Raw genomic sequence first — 27,800 nt, 5'->3', positions numbered from 1 at the left:
TATACAAGCTAAGAAACTTGGAGTCAGAAACAAATTCTAAGAACTAACATAGTTTAGCTTTCAACCTAACAGTTTGTAACTTCTAAACCACTTCTGGCAGGGAATTCTTTTGCATATTTCTAATGATGTGGACCTGATTACTTTAAAAGGTAAATGATTCCATATTTGGATAACCTGAATTATCCTATTGAAGTGTATGTAATATTCCTTCCTAGAACTTTAGCTACCAAATTACAGTATCATTGATCTTAGAGCTATGTGTCACTTGTATCTGAACTTACACTGTACATATGAGGAGCCTGAAGCTTAGGCAGATGAAGAGACTTTCATCAAGTCATAGAACAGATTCTGAAAATCTGGGCTCTTAAATACTTTATACTACAATAACACTATTTTACATATTGCTCTGCAGCTGCAGAAAATATAAGAAATCCCTCTTCCATCTGACAAATCTAGTTAATAGTTAGCAATATCATCTGTAAACCAGTATTGATTGACTGAGTTACATAGATGAAGCAAAGAAAACAATGTTTTCCTCTTCTGTCTTCCACAAAGGAACAGGAGGGAAAAAAAGAAGTCTGATATTTAAAAGGTATCATTCAACTCATATGAAATATTATTTGTGCTAGAAAGAAAGAAACTACCACTTTGTCACACTTCTATGCTGCAGTAATTTACAATAAAATACTGGGAGCATAATAGGTCTATTTCAAAATTGTTCTTTATAAAACACTATTTATATAGCACTTACTACATGCCAGGCATGGCATGCAGGAAGCAGGCAAGACACAGCGGTATGCACAGTTCAGTGTTCAGACTCTGTGGTCTGATCACTGGGGTGAACATATCTGCTGGGTGAATGAGGCAAAATGAGTAACTAACTCTATACCTCAGTTTCCTCATATGTAAAGTGAGGACAATAGAATTGTTATTTTTTCATTAATTAACACAATTCAGAGAGAAAAGTCTAGTGCACAGGAAATGATTGATAATCAAAATGGTTATCTATTTAATTCATGCAAAAATGATGTGCAGAAGGAGATCTTCAGTAAAGTCATGAAAGTGTCTATAGCACTCAACTTCTAAGTAAAGCTGAGATCTGAACATGAGTCCATTTTGACATTGAGATTCATAATTTTAATCACTATTGTTACTGACAACCAGAGAATAAAGCTTCAAACATTGTTCTACACATTTTGATGAGAGATAAGAAGGCAATGGCAACCCACATCAGTAGTCTGGCCTGGCGAGTCCCATGGACAGAGGAGCCTGGTGGGCTGCAGTCCATGGGGTCACTAGGAGTCAGACACGGCTGAGCGACTTCACTTTCACTTTTCAATTTCATGCATTGGAGAAGGAAATGGCAGCCCACCCCAGTGTTCTTGCCTGGAGAATCCCAGGGATGGGGGAGCCTGGTGGGCTGCCGTCTATGGGGTTGCACAGAGTCAGACACAACTGAAGCAACCTAGCGGCGGCAGCAGCAGCAGCAAGATACCTTAAAATCATGTATTTCAATCTGAGTTTTCAGTTGTAGGCACTCTTTTTTTATTTCTTCTCCTCTCTTAGTCTAATTTCTTTCTTTCTTCTCAAGCGGTCTTGGATCTATGAGACTCAAAAGTCACCTGTGTCTAGATGTTTAAAGATAAGGCTGAAGAAATAGCTTGCAAATGTGCACAACCTCCTCCATCATTCCTTTTTTTTTTTTTCTTTTTAATTTTCTCGGTCTTGTAGGTGTGAGAACAAAACTCTCTGCTTCATTTGGGCTTGTCAACATGTTTCCTAAATTGTTTTTCTGATGTTGTCCTTCAGTTCCTGAAGGATTCATAGAAAAGGAATTAACGCTCCCCTGGGGAACCTCTGAGAAAAATGTGAAACAAAACCAAACTTCTTTCTTATTGAGGAATTTGCCACATAGGTACAACAGTAGAGCTTCAAGGAAAGAAACACAAATGGCACATCTTAAGTGCCCAGGGGTGCTTTATGTGCTGCATAGGAGCAACATTCAAAATATTTAACCACTGGTAAAGCAAGGGCATGAGTCTTACAGAATGGACAGTGGCCGTAAATAACCAGTCAGTCTATGCTCTGCATTCTGGCCTAAAACAGCTCTGTCTGTGAAGCTGAAATGACTCTTTGTTCCCGGCACAGTGCTTTAAACAAAACAGGCTCTCAGTAAATATTCTCTGACCGAGATACATACCAAATGTTATAAAGGGAAGGAGAGATGATCATTTCATGCAGAATCCTAAAGCTGTGACATAAATTCATGGAAAGAAGTAATATGTGTGAACAATAATGCATGGATCAGGGTTGTCCAGGAAGAAAAGAGAGAAAAACTGTAATAAGGGAACGGAAACCCAGTGTACAGGCACATGCATGCATTGAGAAACTTGGAGTTGTCTAGTGTCACTATAAACGATTAAGAGCCATTTTCAGTTTTACAACATTTAATAAGAATTATTTTAATGTTCAGGTAATATACATGTTCACAATGAGGCAAGAAAACTAATCATTGTTAGGCAGTTCTTTATTAAATCTGGTTTCAAAATAACTGTCAAGTAAAATCAGCTATCTTTTCAAAATCTCTCATTTAAAAAAAATTGTTGTAAAAAAACACCTGCACAATTATGTGAGCAGAAGGTAAAGTGTGACCAGCATGGGTTTATGGGTTATTTTAGGAGACTAAAGCAGAAAAGAAGCAAAAAAAATCCTGCTCCTGTGTTTCCTCCATCAAAGTCTCTAACCCTGACCTGAAAATGGGTTGCCCTATCATTTTTTCACTCTGCCATAGTACTTCCTACACATTTGTTATCACATTTTTTCTGTTATCAATGTTTATGTTCTTTCCACTGAATCCTGAATTTGTACAGGACAAGGATTCCAAGTGGTTAATCTTTTTTCCTTCCTGAAAGCTAAATGATACTTGGAATACAGTGTCCACTCAACAAATACTTGCAAAATAAACAATGGAGATTTAGAGAGAATAGAGTTCTTGTGTCTGTTATTTGGCTTCTAAGGGCAAATTTTGATAAAATCAAAGAACTACTTCTATTCTACGAGTATATATTTGGACCTTCTAAATATGAGACATCAAGTTGAGTGAAGCAGACACAGTGCCTATCCTTTACTCACAGGACTGTCATAGGATTCAGTCTAGTGCAAGAGTCAGACGTCCAGCCTAAGGCTCCTCTGTGCTGTGATAGGGGCTCTGCCAGAAGTTGTGTAAAACGCAGCTGTGCCAGTTCACTTTCCTGGATTCCAGGACAAAAGTCTCAATTGCGGGCTTTCACGGGGGAAAGGAGTATAGATGGAAACTAAAGTTCTGGATTCAGAGGGCAGGGATGCTTCATTTCTAAAATTCTTTGATTCTTGTGCTTTGGGAAATGCTATTCAAAGCACTTGGTTCTGAAGACTAATATTTATTAACGTATTTATTTTTAGTGTTACTGTAAAATGGCTCAGTTTGAACAAGTATAATCAATCAGTGCTTATATTATATAAATACATTCTTTTATTTATATATTTTCTTATGTTTCACATATATATTTGCATATATATGTATATAGATGAGAGAAAACATAAGAAAACCTCTTGAATCTTAGGAGTTTCTATATGACTTGGTATTTCTACTGTTTAAAGTGTTGCTGTTGTTCAGTTGCTCAGTCATGTCCAACTCCTTGCAACCCCATGAACTGCAGCACACTAGGCTTCCCTGTCCTTCACTATCTCCCAGAATTTGCTCAAACATTCAACTCCGTTGAGTCAGTGATCCCATTAGTGTACTTTGGTTTGTATGATTGTCTATATTTTCTGTCAGTCAAAGACTATGTAGTATTCTTGCAAAATCATAAACTGTAATTTTTAACAGAGAAGTCAGAAAGACATCATATTACAGACTGTCCACTGAAGATAACAACGTGATCTATAAGAATTGCTTGATTATAAATGTGAAGGAAATTATATTTGGTCCAATTTTAAATATATCTACTGCTAACCTTTAGGTTCTTTTATGATGCATTTTAAGAGTACAATTCAAATAAAAACCAAACAAGCAACAGGATAAAAATTAATTGTCCTTATGACTTAGAGTTTTTCTTTTTATAATGTCAGTCATAGCTTTCCCATCTTGAATTCAACATTCTTCTTTAGCCACAATCTTTTCATGAATTTCAAATAGTTTTAAAATTATTATAATTTTTTAGATAAACTGTTTTTACTTGAAATATGTTATTTATATTGATATTGATGTTTTATTAATTTTATATTGATATTTTATTAATTTAAAAATATCGAGCACATAGAAAAAATTAAATTCAAAACTAGATGGAATTTTTAAAATCTTTAGCCCAATTCCATAATTTCACAATATGGAAATTAAGGGATAAAGAGGCTAACAGATTATCTGATTTATTTCTCATTTCAGTTCAGTTCAGTTCAGTGGCTCAGTCATGTCCAACTCTTTGCGACCCCATGAATTGCAGCACGCCAGGCCTCCCTATCCATCACCAACTCCCAAAGTTTACCCAAACTCATGTGCATCGAGTCGGTGATGCCATCCAGCCATCTCATCCTCTGTCATCCGCTACTCCTCCTGCTCCCAATCCCTCCCAGCATCAGGGTCTTTTCCAATGAGTCAACTCTTTGCATGAGATGGCCAGATTATGGGAATTTCAGCCTCAGCATCAGTCCTTCCAATGAACACCCAGGACTGATCTCCTTTAGGATGGACTGGTTGGATCTCCTTGCAATCCAAAGGACTCTCAAGAGTCTTCTCCAACACCACAGTTCAGAAGCATCAATTCTTTGGCGCTCAGCTTTCTTCACAGTCCAACTCTCACATCCATACATGACCACTGGAAAAACCATAGCCTTGACTAGACTGACCTTAGTTGGCAAAGTAATGTCTCTGCTTTTGAATATGCCATCTAGGTTGGTCATAACTTTCCTTCCAAGGAGGTCTTTGAATTTCATGGCTGCAGTCACCATCTGCAGTGATTTTGGAAACAAAACAATAAAGTCTGATACTGTTTCCACTGTTTCCCCATCTATTTCCCATGAAGTGATGGGACCGGATGCCATGATCTTCGTTTTCTGAATGTTGAGCTTTAAGCCAACTTTTTCACTCTCCTCTTTCACTTTCATCAAGAGGCTTTTTAGCTCCTCTTCACTTTCTGCCATAAGGATGGTGTCATCAGCATACTGAGGTTATTGATATTTCTCCCGGCAATCTTGATTCCAGCTTGTGCTTCTTCCAGCCCAGCGTTTCTCATGATGTACTCTGCATAGAAGTTAAATAAGCAGGGTGACGATATACAGCTTTGATGTACTCCTTTCCCTATTTGAAACCAGTCTGTTGTCCCATGTCCAGTTCTAACTGTTGCTTCCTGACCTGCATACAGATTTCTCAAGAGGCAGGTCAGGTGCTATGGTATTCCCATCTCTTTCACAATTTTCCACTGTTTATTGTGATCCACACAGTCAAAGGCTTTGGCATAGTCAAAAAAGCAGAAATAGATGTTTTTCTGGAACTTTCTTGCTTTTTCCATGATCCAGAGGATGTTGGCATTTTGATCTCTGGTTCCTCTGCCTTTCCTAAAATCAGCTTGAACATCTGAAAGTTCACGGTTCATGTATTGCTGAATCCTGGCTTGGGGAATTTTGAGCATTACTTTACTAGTGTGTGAGATGAGTGCAATTGTACGGTAGTTTGAGCATTCTTTGGCATTACCTTTCTTTGGCATTGGAATGAAAATGGATCTTTTCCAGTCCTGTGGCCACTGCTGAGTTTTCCAAATTTGCTGGCATATTGAGTGCAACACTTTCACAGCATCATCTTTCAGGATTTGAAATAGCTCAATTGGAATTCCATCACCTCCGCTAACTTTGTTCATAGTGATGTTTCCTAAGGCCCACTTGACTTCACATTCCAGGATGTCCGGCTCTAGGTGAGTTATCATACCATCGTGATTATCTTGGTCGTGAAGCTCTTTTTTATACAGTTCTTCTGTGTATTCTTGCTACCTCTTCTTAATATCTTTTGCTTCTGTGAGGTCCATACCATTTCTGTCCTTTATCAAGCCCATCTTTGCATGAAATTTTCTCTTGGTATTTCTCATTTCTTGAAGAGATCCCTAGTCTTTCCCATTCTGTTGTTTTTCCTCTCTTTCTTTGCACTGATCACTGAGGAAGGGTTTCTTATCTCTCCTTGCTATTCTTTGGAACTATGCATTCAGATCTTTCCTTTTTTTCTTTGCTTTTCGCTTCTCTTCTTTTCACAGCTATTTGTAAGGCCTCCTCAGTGCCATTTTGCTTTTTTTATATTTCTTTTCCATGGGTATGGTCTTGATCCCAGTCTCCTGTACAATGTCATGAACCTGTATCCATAGTTCATCAGGCTTAAATTGAAGAAAGCAGGGAAAACCACTAGACCATTTGGGTATGACCTAAATCAAATCCCTTATGATTATACAGCGGAAGTAAGAAATCGATTTAAGGGACTAGATCTGATAGAGTGCCTGATGTATTAATAGATACCTCCCTTAATTCATCTCCCAGTCTTTTAAAAAATGATAATAAACAAAAGTCTAAACCAAATCAAACTATGAAATGTATTTCTCTTTCTTTATGCTCAGACCCAAAGGTTCGCAATTTCCAGTGTCCTTTGAGTCATATACTCAGCTAACATGAAACACTTTATGGATATTAAATTATGTTGCAAAAACAATGACAGTTATACTCAGTGTAAAATTCGAGAACTCGAAAGAGTGTATTTTTGTCCTGAACATCATTATGTAAACGGAAGAAGGTAATATGCTTTTAATCCAGTAGAGACATTTAAGTATATATGAGGCAAAGTTCAAATGACTGTTAAAACTTCAGTAGAAATTCCGACGATGTAGTTCTTGCTCTGCAATAATGTATGCTGATTGGAGAACAGTACTTTACAATTACTTAGAGCATATCTTCCAAGCTCTGACATCTAGCCAGCAGCAGTCAGGGATCTGCAATGAAAATCCTTTGATTTAAACAGCTCTTGCTTTGGAAAGTCGATGAGTTACAATGTGGATGGTCAGGAACAGCATATATGTTTAACAGGGCCAGGTTATCCACCTAAATCACCCGCGTGAACTGAAAATTAATTACTGTGAAAGATTCCAAGAGAAAAATGTTCTTTCACTGCACAGAAATACTTTTGGATGAAAATGGTCATCCTGTCTAGATAGTGCATGAAAATTATTCATAATAATCTGGCTTTAGCTGCTTCTAAATTTCGGGAACCATTACTTCTTCTTCCTCTTCTTTAAATTTTTTTCTTCTTGAAGTTTCACAAAAAGATTATTTTGTTTTTGATGGAAGGATACAGATGCAAGAACACAAAAGGGCAAAATACTTAACAGAACTATTTCCAGCTGGCAAGATTTTTACTTTCTTTTTTTAATTTCTTTCAATGCTGATGTATAACTAGGAATAAACCTAATTTGTATGGAAAGATTCAATAGCATGATGTAACATCACTAATGAGGGATAAATGCTTAGACTTTTGAAGATTTGCTTTGCATGATTGGTGAAAGGTGATTTAATATATTATCATGTGATCTATAGAGGGAATAGTTTCAGGAAAAAGCAGAAGTTTGATAAAATATTTTAGTCAAATATATTTAAAGCAAAATTATTTTGATAACAGTGATTCAATGCACACTAAAAGGCTGAAAAATTTAATGTTTTCAAAAAAAATTAGCCAATAATTTTAAAGATGTTATCCTATAAATTAGAATTATTGAAATATGGACTATTTAACAATTTATGTATCTTAATGCATTGGCTGATCCAAATTGCTTCATTTCCCAGTTGTGAGTCAGGATCATGAAACAAGTTTATAATGCAGAAAATACCTATCATATTTTATTATTCCACATAGACTCACATATAATTAAAATTTATAAATGACTGCATCTTAAAGACCATCTACCATATACACCACACAAGTATTGCAAATCACATTACAGTACAAACCTATAGAAATTAAGAGTTATTGAATTTAAAATAACTGGATGTAAGCTAATAAACATATGTGTATATGCTAAGCCACTTCGATTGTGACCAACTCTTTGCGACTCTATGGACTGTAGCCAACCAGGCTCCTTAGTTCTTTGGATTCTCCAGGCAAGAATACTGGAGTAGGTTGCCATGCCCTCCTTCAGGGGATCTTCCTGACCCAGGGATTTAGACCTGCATCTCTTATATCTCCTGCATTGGCATGTGGGTTCTTTACCACTAGCACCACCTGGAAAGCTCAGGAAACATATTATTTCTTATGGACTCCAAGGAATGCCTGGAGTCCTTTGTGTGAAAGCATATAATTATGAATTTAAAAATAAGCACTTAAGCAAAATGTATAGCAACAACTCTAAATATCTCTCATGTTCCTTGAAAGGGAGTTTTAGGCAAAGGATAGAAAGTATCCCTCTACTCTCCACAATTGGGAATAGTATTAAAAAACAAATAAAAACTAAGCAGTTCATCCAAAAATGTGGGAAAGTGGAAAGACTTTCTAGTCATGCGTGAATTGCCTGAGTGAGGGAAAATGCGTGTAGAACAATTTCACTTTAGTCTCCTATGTGTTGGGTCTCTCAGTACTGCCCCTGCATTGCCCAAAGCTCTGAAAGTCCACGTGTTCTGTTGCTATTTCTGCCTACCCAGGGAGTTGGGAAAAGATGTATATTTGAGATTCTCACATGCAAAGATATAAAAAGTGAAATGCAGTAAGTTCTCAAATAAAGATAACTATTGCCACCAAAGGAGCTTAATACAGCCTATCATTTCCCCTATGGCAAACTAAAGCTGTGAATGAGATGTTCTCCAAAGAAAGTGACCTCCGAGGCACAATGTAGACTCTGTTTTATAACATTATTGGGATAAGATAATGTGCAGTTAATTTAACGTTAGTTCAAAATAGAGTATTTCTTATATAGCCAAAATGCATGCATTTATTGAAGATACATCAAGGGAGCAAGATAAAATATAAGTGTTTGAAATTGAAAGATAATATGTTTGTACCTAATATGCTATAGAATTTATCTTGGAATGATTTATCCATGTAAATATATGGCTCCTCTGATCGAATCATGATCCATAAGACTCAGGGTGATCTTCTAGATGAAGCCTGGTTCACAAAGCTGAGAAACACTGTAACTCATGTCAAAATTCCCCAAGATCTGAAAAAATTATTTTGGAGATGAGAAGATGGAGTGGCTTGTTTGGTTGTGCTGGTTTTTTTTTCTCCCTTCTGATATTCTATTCAGATTTGCCAGGTATCATAAATTCTAAAAAGCACTGCATATTTATACATCACTTTACTGTCTGTGAAGTGTGAAAAATGCAGAAATACCCAAGTACTTGATTTAAAATGAAATAGAAAAAAAGAGAGAAAACAATATAAGTAACAAATTAAATTCTATAAATTCAATACAGCACCTAGAACAGGATTGGGCACAGAGAAGGTATTCTATACTATTCTTGTTAGATGAAAATAATTGCCACTATTTTTGTAAAGGCACATATTGTTATACTGTAACAGTGCTAATGTATTATTTGGCCTTAAACAATCACCAAGAATTGGGAAAATTTCATTATTTAGAGATCCCCAGTATCAAGGAAGCACATATACAAAAACTGAGAAAATAATATTATCCAGAAAAAGCAACTTACCAAAGTTAGAAGGTAATATGAAATCTCCCATGACTTTTAAACCTCAAAACATATGCTTAGTCAACATATGGCATGCTATTTTATACTTGGAAACCTTAATTTTGATTGACTAGATTTAGGCCAAAAGCCAAAGGAATCAGTGAGTCAGTCCTTATCAGATCTTCCTGATTATAGCTACCATTAGCCAAGGTTTGTTTTTCATATGACAGTTTCAACAGTGGAGCAAAGCCTATCTCTTCTGCATTTCTCACCTTGACAGTAGCTATAATACTTCTTATAATAGGAAACACATGAAATGTTAGTGGTAAGAGTACCTTGGCTGATTAGAACACAGATGATAATACAGCTTGGTATGTAGGCTTATTACTTTCATGGTGGAAGCCCAGCTGAACTGTTAGCACTTCAGCAGAAAAAATGAACAAGTCAGTTACAGAGATAGACACTAATATTAAGCCAAGATTCTTACAGCAATCTCACAGCTCTTGAATGAATGATTTACATATAATGACTACACTTAACTGATCACTTTTCTAACTAAATTGGAAACATACATGTATAAGTACACAAACACATGCACACACACAAACACACACACATACACACATCTTACAGCTTTTTTAACATTTGGGGGGTTAATATTTAAGGACATAATTTTGGAGGGTTAATATTTAAGAACATAGTGACTTAGGATGTCCAACCTGAACAAGAGTAGCTGTTATCTTTGGTGCTCTATAACTCTGTTATTACAATGTCAGAAAATTTCCTCAACATTTTTTCATACATCCTAAATTTTAATCAATTACAGACATTCTGTTTATTAAATGTTTTTAAAGCTTCAAATATCTCTGTTTTAGGATCTTGATAATCTTTCATATACAAGAATGAATTTACCTCAAATAGTCTGTTTCCTCCAAGACCAACTCCATCTGTTCATGAACAATGTATATTTGTTCAATGGCATTTTGTTGTTCTTAATATAAAGCTCAAACCAGTTAATGCTAAAGGAAATTAGTCATGAATATTCATTGGAGGGACTGATGCTGAAGCTGAAGCTCCAATACTTTGGCCACCTGATGTGAAGGACTGACTCATTGGAAAAGACCCTGATGCTTGGAAAGATTGAAGACAGGAGAAGGGGACAACAGAGGATGAGATGGTTGGATGGCATCACTGACTCGATCAACATGAGTTTGAGTAAGCTCCAGGAGTTGATGATGGACAGGTAGGCCTGGCATGCTGCAGTCCATGGGGTTGCAGAGTCGGACATGACTGAGAGACTGAACTGAGCTGAACTGATCACTTACTAAATTACTATGTCATTCTTTTCCTGACAAAGGTCTGTATAGTCCAAACTATGGTTTTTCCTGTGGTCATGTATAGATGTGAGAGCTGGACCATAAAGAAGGCTGAGTAACAAAGAACTGATGGTTTTGAACTATGGTGTTGGAGAAAACTCTTGAGAGACCTTTGGACTGCAAGGAGATCTAACCAGTCAATCCCCAAACAAATCAATCCTGAATATTCATTGGAAGGACTGATACTGAAACTCAAATACTTTGGCCACCTGATGGGAAGAACTGACTCATTAGAAAAGACCTGATGCTGGGAAAGATTGAAGGTGGGAGGAGAATGGGATGACAGAGGATGAAATGGTTGGATGGCATCACTGACTCAATGGCTATGAGTTTGAGTAAACTCTGGGAATTGGTGATGGACAGGGAAGCCTGGTATGTATGACTGAGCAACTGAACAGAATATAAAGCTCAGAAGAGGAGTGGCTCAGATGGTAAAGAATCTGCCTGTAATGTGGGAGATCCAGGTTTGATCCATGGGTCAGGAAGACCCCCTGGAGAAGGGAATGGTAACCCACTCCAAAATTCTTCCCTGGAAAATCACATGGATAGAGGAGCTTGGCAGGCTATAGTCCATGAGATCACAGAGACAGACACGATAGAGCAACTGACACTTTCATTTTCAATACAAAGTTCAGAAGAGGTGCACTGAATAAATGTGGAGTATTGATTAAGAAAAGGGAAACATAGATTGCCAACATTACTCTGTGAGTAGAGAGGCGAGTGAGAGAGATTAGTTAGGTCACAGGAAATGCTCTGAAGTTATTAAAATGAAATATAAAATAACAACACTCTATGGGCGTGTTCTGTTTGAACAAAGTAGCAGCAGACAACTTCATATCCGCAAGACAGATGAGTTGGTTTGGTTCCCTTTGTGGCAGGAGGATGGCAGTAAAAACAATGAGATGGTACCAGGTCAAGAAACCAACAGATAAGTTTTATGCCAGCATGGTTCATACCAGTTGACAACACTCATGTGAGATGAGCAGTCACCAAGATGACATTTTCAAATAACAAGATCAATTAGTGGAGAAGGTGGAGGGAGCTGTGGTTTTGGTAGACTTAGATATGTTTCAACCATAATAAGATCATAATAAAACTATGACAAATTGTCAAGGCTTTATAATGCATTTTACAAACCACTTTAAATCATTTTTGAAGGATAAAATATGAATGCAAATATATTAATTTAAAAGTGTTATTAAGAATATAGTAAATATTTTATAAATGTTCCCAAGAAATGATAAATGACTGTATTCATATGGCAAGCAAAGACCTTTGAGAGACAGTAGTGGCACCCACTCCAGCACTCTTGCCTGGAAAGACCCATGGACGGAGGAGCCTGGTAGGCTGCAGTCCATGGGGTTGCTAAGAGTCGGACATGACTGAGCGATTCACTTTCACTTTTCACTTTCATGCATTGGAGAGGGAAATGGCCACCCACTTCAGTGTTCTTGCCTAGAGAATTCAGGGACGGGGGAGCCTGGTGGGCTGCCATCTATGGGGTTGCACAGAGTTGGACACGACTGAAGTGACTTAGCAGCAGCAGCAGTAGCAGCAGCAGTCTACCTACAGAATCTATAAACCTATATATTTTCATTTCAATGTAAAAGAGCAACTCTGGCTTATTCTTTTCTTGATTTAAATATTTTAGTCATCTAGACTAACAGAATCAACTCTAATTAATTTTTTCCATATTCAAAATGAGATCTAACTCAATTTATTCAGATTAAAACATTTAAAAATAAATTATCTTTCCCTTCAAATCAATAGAGATACTTTTGGCCTTATATATGGTCCTACTTATTATTTTCTCATTTTACATTGTGTAAAAATCATGTGACTATAACTGAAATTCACACGAAAACTGAAGGAGGCCCCGTTAGCATCCAAAATTGATTTTCAACAATAACAACCAGAAAATTCTGGGACAGAAAATAAAATGAACAGAAAGATAAATGATACTTTAATTAACTCTTCTTCCAGAATGAAGAGTTCTCACCTAATTTTCAGTCTCATGTTTATATTTTCTCTGTTCATCTCTATTTGCAAATTTTTTGTAGCCCAACTTTTCTATACCTGATTTATCTTCTTTTATCCTTCAATAAACAGTCATATGTGCAAGGATTGTTCCTTTAACATTTGGCATTAAACTTAAAATTTTTTCACCATATTTTTACTGTGACCACCTGTGTAAGAATTTTCTAGAAGATTATGGCCCAGAGTGGCTATGTCTAACGAGATCCACCTACAGTTACCAGTAGGAAGTAACGCTACAGGGAGCATTCTGCTCATTAATAAACTGCCTGGTTTCCTAGTGTCTGCATAGTTCCTTGTTTCATCTCTTAGCTGCAGCCAATTCTCATTTTCCAGTTCACTCCTAAGAGTATTTCTTTAAGTCTACTGACATTTAAATTCATTTTTTACTGTGAAGTGCTGTATTATCCTGTATTATATCCATACTCTATGCTCTCTCTGGGGCTTCCCAGATGACTCAGTGGTAAGGAATCTACTGGCAAGCAAAAGACGAGGTTTCAGTCCCAGGTTTGGGAAGATCCCTGGAGAAGGAAATGGCAACCCACTCCGCTATTCTTGCCTGGGAAATTCCATGAACCGAAGAACCTGGTGGGCTACAGTCCATGGGGTTGCAAAGAATCAGACATGACTTAGTAACTAAACAACAACAACCATGCTAATGCCCTCTCTGCTTGGATGCAGCATCTCCCCATGCAGTAGGGTACTGACCCTTTTGTAAGACAATAGAAACTGTTTCTTTCCTTCCTCCTTTACCCTACCCTTTCTGTTTGAAACCTTCAGTAGGATGTAATGTCTACATGAGCAATTGCGGAAACAGTGGCTTACTTTATTTTTTTGGGCTCCAAAATCACTGCAGATGGTGACTGCAGCCATGAAATTAAATTTCCTTGGAAGGAAAGTAAGGACCAACCTAGACAGCATATTGAAAAGCAGAGACATTACTTTGCAACTCTAGTCAAGGCTATGGTTTTTCCAGTGGTCATGTATGGATGTGAGAGTTGGACTGTGAAGAAAGCTGAGTGCTGAAGAATTGATGCTTTTGAACTGTGGTGTTGGAGAAGACTTTTGAGAGTCCCTTGGATTGCAAGGAGTTCCAACCAGTCCATCCTAAAAGAGATCAGTCCTGAGTGTTCATTAAAAGGACTGATACTGAAGCTGAAACTCCAATACTTTGGCCACCTCATGCAAAGAGCTGATTCATTGGAAGACTCTGATGCTGGGAGGGATTTGGGGTGACGACAGAGGATGAGATGGCTGGATGGCATCACCGACTCGATGCACATGAGTTTGGGTGAACTCTGGGAGTTGGTGATGGACAGGGAGGCCTGGCGTGCTGTGATTCATGGGGTCGCAAAGAGTCGAACACAACTGAGCCACTGAACTGACTGACTGACCACTTACTAAAGTAGATGAAGGCATACATTTTTTTGCACTATAATCTATCTCAGAAAAAAAGATTTTTCATTTGCAATTTAAGTATCTAAAAGTTTCATCGTCAACAAAGCCCTTATGTGCCAGGGTACTAGGCATGGCAAGTAACCCACAATCACTTGAAAACAGATTTAATGCCTTAAGACTTCTGGAAGAATACGTAATATATGCATTTTACTTATAAATATAATTTTCATGCAACTAAAAAAACATTCTTTTATATAAACTATAGCCAGGCCAAAGTATACTCCACGACACTTAATAAACATCATTTATGCTTTTCTTCCCACCCCCCGCCAAATCCTTAACAAGGAGCAATCTGATGTTTAATACTATTTTTTTCTGGAAAATATACAACTTGTCTAATAAGACCAATTACTTATATCTTTGACATTTGGATTTTATGAGAATCCTGAAAATAGTTAATCATTTTAATTAGTAATGGTGCTTTTATACAACAAATATCCTTAGAGTAAACTACTCTGAAATCTCACAGTTATTTATAATACATTTTTAGCTTAACAAACCTTTATATTGCTAAAATGCTGCTTTTAGTGTCTCTCAATTTATGAGCAAAATTTTAAAACACTGTCATTCTCATTGTTGAATCTCATAAATAAACTACAATTGGAGGTAAAAGCTAAACATATATTATAGCATCACTGCAATGTCTAATAAATGACATTTTTGGAAAGTGATAGTGTTGCTTATATAAAGTCATAAATGATTCATTACTTTCTTAAATTTTCTCAGCCATCTAATTTTGCTAATCTAGTGCTCTGAGTCTCACACTATTGAGACAATAAGCAGCATGATCCCATTATAAAGTATAGCAAACATTTAAACAATTGATATATTCTTTAACTACTGTTAGATTTATTTACTGGTTACATTAAAATAAAATAGCTAACAAATATACACATTTGGAAAAATATATTATTACATACCTAGTAAAATACTCTTATGTTCAATGTACTTTTTCTTTCCTTAAAATAATTATTCTTAAAATTGCTAAGGAGATGATCTGAATTTTGGCTTTTGCCAGTCACTATTTTAATTATATCAGTGCTTTATTATATGAAATTATTGGTCTACTTTTATTATTTAAATTAGATAAATATTAAAATTCTCTCAAATTACAGGAGTAAATACAAGGAAAAATATAGGGGTAGGAGAATAATAAAATGTTATTATGGTATGTCTATGAAATCATGTGTGTGGAACTTTGGAAACTTGCAAAGCACTAAGGAATTTAAAGAACCTCTCATTAAAATTATAAATATTTATAATTTTGACTTAAAGTGCTTGGACAAAAATACGTAAAGATTTTTTTCCTCATAACTTACACAAAACTCCTTGAAACTAAAAGAGGTTTGTCAAAAGGAGAATCTTATTACATAAAATATACTGCATTTTCCAAAGTTATTCTTTAAATCCCAAACAATGCATTGCAAATTTACTCATTTAAGGATGTATTTCTTCTGTGATATATAATAGCCTGATACCACTATTAAGGCAACCTGATTGGTCATAAACAGATTATGTATTCTTTGATTTTTTTTTAATATGTTGCTTTATTTACATAACACTCATATATCCCTGAAATATATTCTGGCAATATAAGAAGAGATTATAGACCCAGTTAACCATATGAGACACCTAAGAAGGGAACCTCCAGAGCAGGCCTGGCAGGATATTACGAATTTCCTTCCTCCCTCCCTCACTTTCCAGCATTCCCAGTCTACCTGCTTGTCTGTCACACAAAAAACTAACTAAAAGATAAACATATTTAAAAAACTGTAGCCCCCTACTTCACTTATTCTTTCCATGCACATGTACTTTGCTCTGCCTAGTTTCATCTTCCCTGTCTTTAGTTTCTAATAGAACAACCATCTACTCATCACAGTTCAGAATATATTCTCAGTCTCTGAGTCAAAACCACACTTAATTCTTAAGTTCAAGCATGACAAAACATCACCAAATGATTTGATTCCTCATTCCTATTGAAGTGTACACTATTTGGATATTTTCCTGTAACCTAATGTGATCCAGCAGAGTTTTCAGTAAAGCACATTAATGGATAAGCTGAAAGTTAACCTTTCCACTGATTTTCATGATAAGATTAGAAATTTAGCTCCCTGGAAGAAAAGGTGTTATGGATATATACTAAAAGATACTTACTATGTAAAACCTATTTAATTCACATATTTAAAGACATATAATATAAAATGTCTTATTGATAAGCAGTTCAGAAATAACAAAAATGTCATTGATAGTATGGTGCTTATCAGGAAAAAAAAAATTGTTTAAATAGGTGATTCAAAATACCTTTGGAAAACCACCAGTCTTCCAATCTCATTTTTTAATTTTGAATTATAAATTCAGAAATCAGTAAACCTTTAGTACTATGGCCAAGTTTTCCATTAGCTTCACAAAAGTGGCACAACTTCTAAATTAAATCTACATTTATTTGTTTTTAAAATATTTTCCGGCATTTTCTTCATTACTTAAACACATTGGCTTAACATGGTATTATACTCAAGAAAGATCACAAAGAATTAAAATCCTGAGCAATAGGCACTATGGTGTCTAAGGACATTTCCCCTCCCCCCAATCCCCTGTCAATTAGCTAATATCCTATTACAAGCAGTTAATGTGCCTGTGCTAATAATTCTCTTTATAATAGGATATTCTATTTATTTAATTGATGCCTGTTGTCCTGATTAGAGTGGACAGGCAAGCTTAAATAATGATGGTTGAGTCTGGTTAAGGCTTATGATTGGAATTTATGGTAACTTGCTCTGCTTTATTTGCTGTAAACTCTAGGGCTGGCTGTTGCACAGTGTGGTGTCCCCAGCCGCAAATGATGGTGAATGGTTCCTATTAGGCAGCTCCTGGCTTTAAGGTGGAGTATATCTTTGACTGGTTTCACTTCTGGCAAAAACTGTTAGCTGAATACAAAGAATGTTTGTAATGTCAAGCTTTGCAAAAGGATGCCAACTTCCGTGCCTCTCCAAGAGCACAGCAGGCTACATTACCGAGTGTTTTTCTGTTTCTTATGAATAAAATTGTTTGCTTTCCTATTTCATCCTGCTGATTCCAGATAAGCAGTGCATCCAAGGACATAAAAGAAAGTGTCAACTTCAACTCACCCAGATCTCTACTTTTAAGCAAGATGCTTCAATAAATTTGGTAACCCCCAACTGGGATTCAAAAAATCTGGATCACTGTTCTCTCACTAACTTAATGACTTTGAAAAATTACTTTTTTTTTTTCATTAACTAGATTTCAAAATGAGGAATTTTCAGATAAAACAATTTCTTCCAGAGAAAATAATCTATGATTCTAGGTGTATGCTTTATATTCCACACCTTAATAAGTTGAAGACCATCAAACATTAAATTACTTTTGCAAGTTATTACAACTCTGTTATAGTAAGTTTCACTATAATAAACAGCATTCAAAATGAGGACAGACTTATGTCTCCAGAAGCAAAAGAAGTGACGCTTCCAAAATGAAAATTAGTAACTTTGTCTTCAAAAGGGTAGCTTTAACAAGATAAAAGAGTGTCACTAGAACACTGTAGCACAGGTTAAAAATTAGATGACTTATGTTAAAAATTCTTAATCCAGTGAAATCTTTGAGCATTATGTTACCAGATTCTAGCACAGAATTATCATTATTATATCTCATGATTATCATGGAATCATAGAGCATGAGTGTTGGAATTTGTGTCGTCTAGTTTGTAATCTTATGAATGAAGTCCTTTAATAGTGATTTTGGGAAATTATTATGGAACCTTAGCTCCAATACATTCAATGATAAAGGTTCAAAATACTGACTATTCTACGGAACAGAGTTTGTTGAACATTTCTTAATATAATACATTTTCTTCTTAGAAGGAAGCAATTTTCTACCATTTATACCTACTAGCATTTGTTCTTGCCTTCAGGAATCACCAAGAATAAGTTATCCTTTGTCTCTCTTCTGCATTAAAGTGCTTCAGATATCTTTTAAATGACTGTTCTCTCCTCAACCTGTCTTCCTCAGCACATCAAACATTTCCTTGGATTCACATATTTTTAAAAACACAAAAAGTACCTGTATATGCATGCAAAAAGGAAAAAGTATAAAAAAGTAAATGATAACAATCATCAAACTTTTTTTAAATTAGAAGCCTTCTTAAAAATTAAGAAGCCTGTTACATGAATTTTAATTGATCACATGATCATAGCAACCATGCCACAGAGTCAATGCAAATTCTCAGAATCCTTCTCAAGAGAAAGCTCCGGAAAGAAAAATAGGTCAACACATGGTAACACTAAAGATTACATCCCTCAACTACTGTGGTTTTCGTATGTTACAGAGGAGGAAACCCGTGCTCCCTGGGAAGTTAAATATTGTTAACTGGCAAACCAATACCAAAATCCCAATTTCTAAAATTCCTAGTCTTCCATATTCTGTAAAAATTTGAAAGATACTTTAAAGGTCAGTTAGCTAAATTCCTTATTTTGGTGAAATAAGTGAGGTCTTGAAAGTTTAAATGATTAACATGTATTTCCTATGTTTCACTACTCTCTAAAATATTAAAAGAAATTTTAAAATATTAAATTACATATATGCACATAGCATACATCTTCAATAGCAGTGACAGACAGAGCAACCTTAAAACGAAAGTTGTTTTAAGAATTTTCCCTAAGACTCATGTATAACCAAATATCAAAAGGGCATTATTTCGGGAATTGAATCTAAGAAAAGCAGAACTTTTCTGAGAACTTCCTTTGGTCATACAAAGCAACACTGAGTAAGAACTTCTGTAGGCACTAGAGCTTTTGAAAATATAAAGTCAAGCACTATAATTACCATACAGAAGACATTCATTAAGAATATATAGGTTTATAATATATGAAGCACACTGAAAATTGAAATCTTGGGTAGGGTCAGGGAAAAGTCATGTAGCATAAAAAGTATTCTCTGCCAGCAAATTAATTAAATTTCCCAGTTCTAGGAAAGACCATATATTCTGTGTAGACACTCATAGAAAGGCAGATGTGCAGTGCTTCTGAGATAGCGCTGTAATCTACTCATAAATAGGACTCACCAAAGGACACTGACAGCAATCTGGCATTAAAAAAGAGTTCACATGCATGGAGAATTTACTTTACATTAGCTTTTACTGAGGAAACTCCATAACTGACAGGGCAACTTTTACACATCTTTCAAACTTATTTTGTTCTAGTTTGACGTCTGTGTGTGAGCACATAGTTAGTCATTAAAGTCAATAATTTGCATTGAGAAAATAGTTTTTGCTTTCTTCTGCTTTCCTGTTTGTCTTTGATTTCCACTGATATTATCCATATAAAGCTATGTATTTTTTTAGTGTCAAAAATGTTAGAATGATGAATGAGGATCTTAAGGGAAAACTCATCTCATGCACCAACTCAAACCAAAATATTCAATCAAATTAAGAAATAAAAAGTAGAGACTTCTGCGTGTGTGCTTAGTTGCTTCAGTCATGTCTGACTCTTTGAGACCTCAGGGACTGTATTCTGCCAGGTTCCTCTGTCCACGGAATTCTCCAGACAAGAATGCTGCCACGCCCTCTCCAAGGGATCTTCACAGCTCAGGGATTGAACACACATCTCTTAAATCTCCTGAATTGGCAGGTGGGTTCTTTATCACTGAGACACTTAAATTCTTTTACTTTCATCAAGTATTATTTTTTATTTCATTTTTCCTATATTTTTTCATTCATTTTTATGTATGCTTGTATTAATTTTATTTATATATTATATTATATATTAGCCAAATCACACATTTATTCTACATAATTCAGATAAAAGGTATTAATATATGCAGTTTTAAACTGTAACTCCTTTTGTTTCCTGAAATTATTTAAACAGATTTTTTGGGTTCTTCATACTGCACAAATATAGACATGTAAACTGAAGGAGCCCATCCTGAATTCCATCTCTTTTTTGACAAAGTATTTTGCACTAAATGAAAATAACCAGAATGCTAAAACGATTTGCAACCAACTAACAGAACAATTTGAAAGACTGGGGTAAAAACTAGAAAAAAGGGAAATAGAGACATTATATAGCTAGCCATTATGATGGAGTGTCTACCTGAATTTCAGTTGCTGGAAGTACTTTTGGAGTACATTTGGAGAAGGAATAGTACTTAAATTTTGTGTTTTCCCAAAGGAAAAATTCAGGATAAATGGATTCAAGTTCTGGGAAGGCAAATTTTGGCTCAATATAAGAAAAAGCTGAAAAGTTAAGTTAAAGATGTCCCCAAATAGAGTGAGCTACCTCCAGATTTTTTGTCACCAGAATCATTCAAGCAGAGATTAGTGATTCTTATGATGGTGTTGAGGGATGCATGAATAATCTAAAACCAGATTGGCTGATGATAATCTCCTTACCAACTCTTAACATTCCATGATTAATTCAGCAAACATTCATTCCATGCTCTAGGCACTCCATATAAAAATAGAAGTAAACTGATCCTTATATTTACAGACTAATGAATTGGTTAATTCTAAGATCTTATTGGTTGAAAATCTAGGGAAGAAGTTATTTTGACTTGTCTCTAATTTTCCATTAATCTCTGCCTCAATTGTGCCCTCTAGGCACAACCATTTTAGTTCTAAGTACATAGCTCCAAGTTAATGCTTAAGCCCTTATCTTGCTATCAAAAGCACTGTTCCCACAGAAAGAATCCTAGAAAAATACAGTGTACACAAAGCAATGTGTCTTAACTCCCCTTTCTCTTTTCAGCCATTTTACCTCAAAGGCTTCTCTAAGAATGAAGGAAACATGAACTCATAAATAAAGTCCTTTTTCTCTACTTGCACTGATTTTTTTTCCCCTGTAAGTTTTCTTTCATATTTTTTTAAAGTCCTCTCAGTGTCTGTGGTTTTCAGTGATCTGTTTCCTTCAATTTTTTATTGCTTTTCAATGTATTCACTTTCCCCATATATTTTTGATTCTATATTCTCAAAGATTTTTTTTCTTTTTCAGTTTACCTTCTTTTTCTCATCTAATTTTACTCCCCCATTTCTTTCTTTTCTTGTATGTAACCTGTTAAGACTCTAGCTCTATGGTACATATTTCTTTTATTATTCATCTATAAAATAACAACAACAAAAAAATTTCTCTGACAACCTTTCCTCAAAACATCAAAATATTTTGGTTGAATTGTCTCCTTTCCATGTGAAATATATCTATGCTTCTTTTCTTACTACTAGATTTGATAAATTTTATAAAATTTAAATGATTTATTTCTATGTTTTCAATTATACTTACTTGGTTTTTAATTGCAGGTCCTAAATTTAGGGAGAAAAATTAATGACTTATTTTTTATAATAAAATATATTAAGTCATCTGTGAAGCTAATAACAATCAAGAGCTACAAATGAAGGGAAATAAAAAGGGTAGAGGTAAGTATGGATGAGAAGGGTCCCTATAAGAGTGAAAAGAAGAATGACTGTGTTCTAAAAATTCATTCATCTGTTCAACATTTAGTGAGTAGCAAACACTGTGGACATAGAAGAGTTCATAAAGGATAAGATGGAATCATAGAAACTTAACAGTTGAACCTGAATGAGAATCCCAGCTTCGCTGGGGAGGAAACAGGAGACTCTGCAAAAGACACAGTGCACTTTAGTCAATTCTAAGTAATCTTGACCACTTTAGGTTTCTCCAAGCCTCACTGTTTATCGTTTAAATATGAATATTGACAATTTTTAACTGTGTTCCTTTGTGTGGAATGAATTAAGAAAATAGGGATTCTTAAGCTTACTTACACTGCGCTGGACACACAGAAAACCCTCTGCACGTTTCCTGTTACTGCTTTTGGTGTGAATTTTCCAAGCAGACCTGGGGAAACGGGTCTCCAGATGGAAGGACCCAACAATGCAAAGTTCTGTGGGCAATGAAGATTATAGCCATTGGGAAAGATGGGGTAGGCCAGAACAGAGTACATCCAGGGTAAGTACATAAAGTAAGGATAGAAATGTAGGTAGAAATGAGATCACGAAGGCCAACCAATGATTTCAGAGCTTTTAGGGATAAGAGACTCTCCATTTGTGAATTAAGATTTATGGTCCAGTCTTTAACGGTCAATGGTCACATCAGTGAAAATTCCTGTAAAGAATCTGCTTCATTTATATACACAAACAAGTCTTACTTTGGCTACTATTCTAAGGAATACCATAGTGTTACCACACACAGACACACCTATAGACACACTCACTGTTTTTCTTTAAAGACATTTACTAAAAATCTTCCCAGCCCAAAGGCAGTAATCTAGTTCCTTGCCTCAAAGATCCTAATGGAGTCACAAAGGTGTAGTGCAAAGCCCAACATGCCCTCAAAACAAGCCCCTGCAGGAGCAAGGAGGACCAGTTCTCCTGGTGAAAAAAGAAATCAAGAAGGTGGGCGTTTCCCATAATGACTTACAATTTGTGTTTTTATAGGTTAAGACTCTGCTGGAGTTCTAGCCCTGAGGGCTTAGCTCCTTTCAAAATTATCAACCTGAAAGAGGTAAACTTGACCAAGGCCCTCCCCCACCTTCCTCAAATGCCACCAGCTGAACTGAAGGAAAGCTTTGCAAAAAAGCCATTAGCTTGCACTCAGCTCCCACATCTGGATGACCTTGATTTGTGGAGTATTTAGATTTAATTGAAATGGCTCATACCTAATTTTCTATAACCAGATGAATAAGCATTATAATTAAATACATACAGTTTTGTGTGATGCTTTTGGAAAGTTCAAATGCTAAAATAACTGAATTTTTAGTTAAAGCTCACAAAATATTCTCCTTTGCAAAGATATGTCATATAAAAAGTCTCTGTAAAACATTGAAAGTGGCATATACATATATATATATATATATATATATATATATACACAAGGTCCTTTTTTTTTTTCTATATATAATCAGTTGAGGAAACTGCATAGCCCCTTTCTCTGAAAATGATACAGGTTATTCTTATGTAATCCTTTACATTTAAAAATCATCTACAACTGTGCAGGGAATTCTGAAATAGCATGCTGAAATAGGTAAAGATTTACTCAAGTCGTGTAATTCCCCTGTATCAGTAGGCTCTATTTAGTGGATGCATGAGTTTTCTCTATATAAAAGAGAGACTATTAATGGAGAATGCAGAAGAGGGGCATTGTACTGCTTCATGAGGACCACCATACCTGTTGATTAATGGAGAGGCCTTAACAGCACTCTTCTTCCATGCGTCTTGCCATGAGGAAAGGGGAGGAAGGGAAAGGTAGTGATGGCAGCAACACCTGGGGAAGGGAGATGGGGAAATATGTAAAGGGAAAATCAGCAGCCCCTACACCACGGTGTCCATCCATAGACTTGCCATTGAAACAATTTCCAAAAACCTTGAACTTGTTTTCTTTCTTTTTTAAAAAATCTAGGTAAATTTTAAAGATAATTTAAACAAATTAGGTATTTTGAATGGCATTAATCTCATCACTCTCCAACTATCAACTATCCTCTTCTAATTCTGGGACATGGGGGCTGCTACATGTAATGAAAGTGAAAGTGAAGTTGCTCAGTCCTTTCCAACTCTTTGTGACCCCATGGACTGTAGCCTACCAGGCTCCTCTGTCCATGGGATTTTTCAGGCAATAGTACTGGAGTGGATTGCCATTTCCTTCTCCAGGGGATCTTCCCAACCCAGGGATCGAACCCAGGTCTCCTGCATTGTAGACAGATGCTTTACCGTCTGAGCCACCAGGGAAGTATGAACTACCATCTTATTCTCACTTTCTGACTAGACAGGGTAGCTTATGGCAGGACTAGGGCAGGACTTTGATATGTAGGTACAGTGTTTTGTTTTTTGTTTTTCTTTTTTATAACAGATTTATGAAAAAAAACTGCAAGATAAGTAATACCAAATGGGTATGTATATTTTTGCCCAACACACAGTAGGATTATTACCATTTACTTGTTCTGCCTCCGTCTAATTGCCATACATCTAAATGCTCACATCTTCTTTATTACATTCTCCTAAGGGCGTGTAGTTTTGATATCAAAACAACTTCAACTTGTTATTTTAACAAAAAAAAATTAAATTTAGTAGAATCCCTATATACTTCAAGAGACCAAACTAATAAAAGTTGTAAAAAGGTTCATGTTTTAATTATGTTTTTGTAGCCATGGTTTAATCTGAACAATATGTAATTTTTTAAAGTAAATAGAGTTATATGAAAAGAAGTACAATGAAAAAAATTCATAAAACATTGATGATAATATTGAACTCTTTGAATTTTAGTAGTGATCAACTGGTTTAGTGAGTCAATATAAAAGGCAATACGACCTGAAAAAGACATACTGCTACATATTTTGCTCTTGATATTTGTTTTCAGAGAAATCTTTGCCTTTGTATGTTTATATTGAAATACAAACTTCATATGAAAAATGACATTTTATATGATCTAAGGAAACTTTTATACACCCTGGAGATAAGCTTATTAAAAATATGTATATTTTTTAAGAAAAGAAGAGGTCATCCACTTGGGGTTTTTAGTAATGGAGATGTTTATGCGTTTGTAGAGGCAGGGAGTATGTGGGAAATTTCTGTATCATCCTCTCAGAGTTTTTGTAAACCTAAACTTTTTTTTTTTTTTTTAAGCCTTAAGCATTTTAACTCTAAAGATAAGAGAGAATTAATTTTGGGGTGGAAAAAAAATGGTTTTGACCCTTCCCACCCATACATTTCTTAGTGTAATATCTACAGAAGGGCTGGGACATGTTCTGAATGTGATTCTGGCCATTAATCTAAATGTTTAGGAAAGCAGCTATCACAAAGACCTTTGAGGTTTGGAGCATGATAATCCTTTTGGTCTTGCCTTAATCCTATTTAAACAGGATGTCTCAAAACTTTCCAGTTTCTCAACTTTTTTGGTCTTTGACACACTGCTTACTATTAGGCATCATCTCTGTTTAAGATAACATATCCATCTAATACTTAGGTAACAGTATTAGTCAGCTCTTGAATTGAGAAATTTGGAAACTAATTGGTCATCAGATAGATTAGCATCAAAGAATTCTGAAGGAACATGCACTATCTAAGCCTGTTGAATTAAAATAAATAAAGTAGTAAACTTAAATTTTATTTGATATGATTGAACATAATTTTTATAGCTTTGCTTTTTTCTTTTTAATTTTGTATTTAATTTTAAAAATATTAATTGCCATCACACATATTTTAAAATTTAAGCTCCCTCCAAAATTAAAAGCCACATATTCTAGTAATATCAAAGTAACAAAGTTATAATTAATTCTTCCTACATTTAAATGTTCCTGATTGATTATTTGGGGATCAGCATTTTATCTTTGAAAGAATCAAGTGTGTGAATCTTCCAAGCCAGAAAATAAAAGGGGCCCACATGTTCTTAATTTATGACAAAAAACTTGAGTCTAGCATGAAACACAGCAGTTTTTGTACATGAATCTCTAATACCATAAGGATTTTATATACAGTAAGTTCTTCCTTTGATCTTAGGAAGGGTAGATTATCATGAGGTAATATATTTGGAAATTTGCACCACACTGTGAAAGATACAAAAATAACCAAAGGTGTACTTATGAGAAACTTTGGAAAATAAATACACACACAAAAAACACAGACGAATGCTCGCAGTAGAACTTATCAAGATGTAACAGGTAATAAAAAATGATTTTATAAATATCTGAGTTTATAAATAACTAAAACAACTTAGAATGGCAATAAAAAAAGATTAAACAGAAATTTTTGAGTCATAAATTCATAGAGTGGAGAAGAGAGCTTCATGGATTAAGGGAAATAAAAATGAAAGCTATTTTTTTTCCTATTTAAGAGGTAGGAGCCAGGATCATAAAATCACCCCTGGTACTAACGGGGTATTTGTTAGGAATATGCTTATAGGCAATCTTATGAGCTAGATTTTTACCTGGCTAGAAAAGGGAAAATGTACAATATGATGCTTGAAAATAAAAAGTAGATAGAAAAATGATTTGTGATTTTACTGAGTAGAATTGGCAATCAAGAATTTGTAAAGAGATTGATTTCCCAAAAGGACAGGAATTCGGTCATGTAGATAAAATGAGAATATCATAGAGAATGTTATGGTTCAGCCCTCTGTGGTTCTGTTCTTAGAAAAATGTATGATAAAAGTAGAAATACAGAACTAACATATTGACACAGAGAACGCAATGTCAAGCTGTAGGGCCCAAGAAAAAGGCACAAGACTTGCTTCACATCCCCCCAAAAATATAATAATTACATGGGGAACAAAAATAAAGTCAAATTTCTTAGTGTTTGGAAGCTAAAAGCAAAGAAACAAAGGGATGAACTGAGAAACGAGACACAGAGCTACTTCTTCAAGACTGTGTCAGATATGGAAAAAGGATAAAAGAAAGAAGCAGTTTGTGGCAAAGGAAACTAACAGCCTAATGCAACGTGGTGAGAAGAAGGTTATTTAGCGTTGGCAAGTCAGAATTCAGTCAAACCAGACAGGTTAGTTATATGGTGGGACCATACAATATGGTTGGGAAACAACGCACCTTGATAAGCAGAAGAGACACATCAAACAACATATAAAGTGAGAGCTTAATTAGGCAATGAGACTGCTATTCTCTGCTTGATAACCTTAAACCTTCATCAGAACATCACTTGTCTGGTACAAGGATATATGAGAAAGGGCCATTACCATACGGCATAACACATTCCTGGTAACAGTATTGTTATCCTTATACTATTTGTGAGGTCTATCTTAAAAATACATTTTCTCTAAGAGTTAGAAAATTGATATTTTAGCTCTGGTTCTGACCCTAAAATTTTCCCTAAGTCTCATATTCATGTGTGCTAAGTCACTTCCATCCTGTCTGATTCTTTGAGACCCCATTAACTGCAGCCTGAACAGGAACAGTCTACCATATTACAATGAACAGTTCAATTTTCTCTCATTCTCCTTCTTGCTAAGAGTGGCTGGATAGTTATCAAAAAGAAATTTTATTCATCTTAATGCTGGGTGTGTCTGGGCTTCCCCGAGGCTCAGTGGTAAAGAATCTGTCAGTAATGCAGGAGATGTAGGTTTGATAGCTAGGTCCAGAAGATACCCTGAAGAAGGAAATGGCAATCCACTCCGGTATTCTTTTCTGGGGAATCCCATGCACAGAGGAGCCTGGCAGGCTACAATCCATGGAGTTGTGAAAGAGTAGGACATGACTTAGCAACTGACAACAATGGTATTTCTAGGC

At 35.5% G+C, this 27,800-nt stretch overlaps 1 protein-coding gene across 5 annotated transcripts in view; it reads right to left on the bottom strand.

The window, feature by feature from the left end:
• Positions 1–27,800, bottom strand: part of PCDH7 (protocadherin 7) — a 479,430-nt gene that overhangs the window by 203,632 nt on the left and 247,998 nt on the right. The window contains exon 3 of one of the 5 annotated variants that reach the window (XM_069593021.1): positions 23,741–23,836. The exons of the other annotated variants lie outside the window; for them this stretch is intronic. Coding sequence (XP_069449122.1) covers positions 23,748–23,836 — 89 coding nt within the window. The 3' untranslated portion in view covers positions 23,741–23,747. The remainder of the gene's footprint in view (positions 1–23,740; positions 23,837–27,800) is intronic. 5 annotated transcript variants of the gene reach the window in all.

Source organism: Ovis canadensis, chromosome 6 (genome assembly GCF_042477335.2).
Source record: "Ovis canadensis isolate MfBH-ARS-UI-01 breed Bighorn chromosome 6, ARS-UI_OviCan_v2, whole genome shotgun sequence".
Taxonomy (NCBI): domain Eukaryota; kingdom Metazoa; phylum Chordata; class Mammalia; order Artiodactyla; family Bovidae; genus Ovis; species Ovis canadensis.
This window is presented reverse-complemented; position numbering and strand designations above follow the sequence as displayed.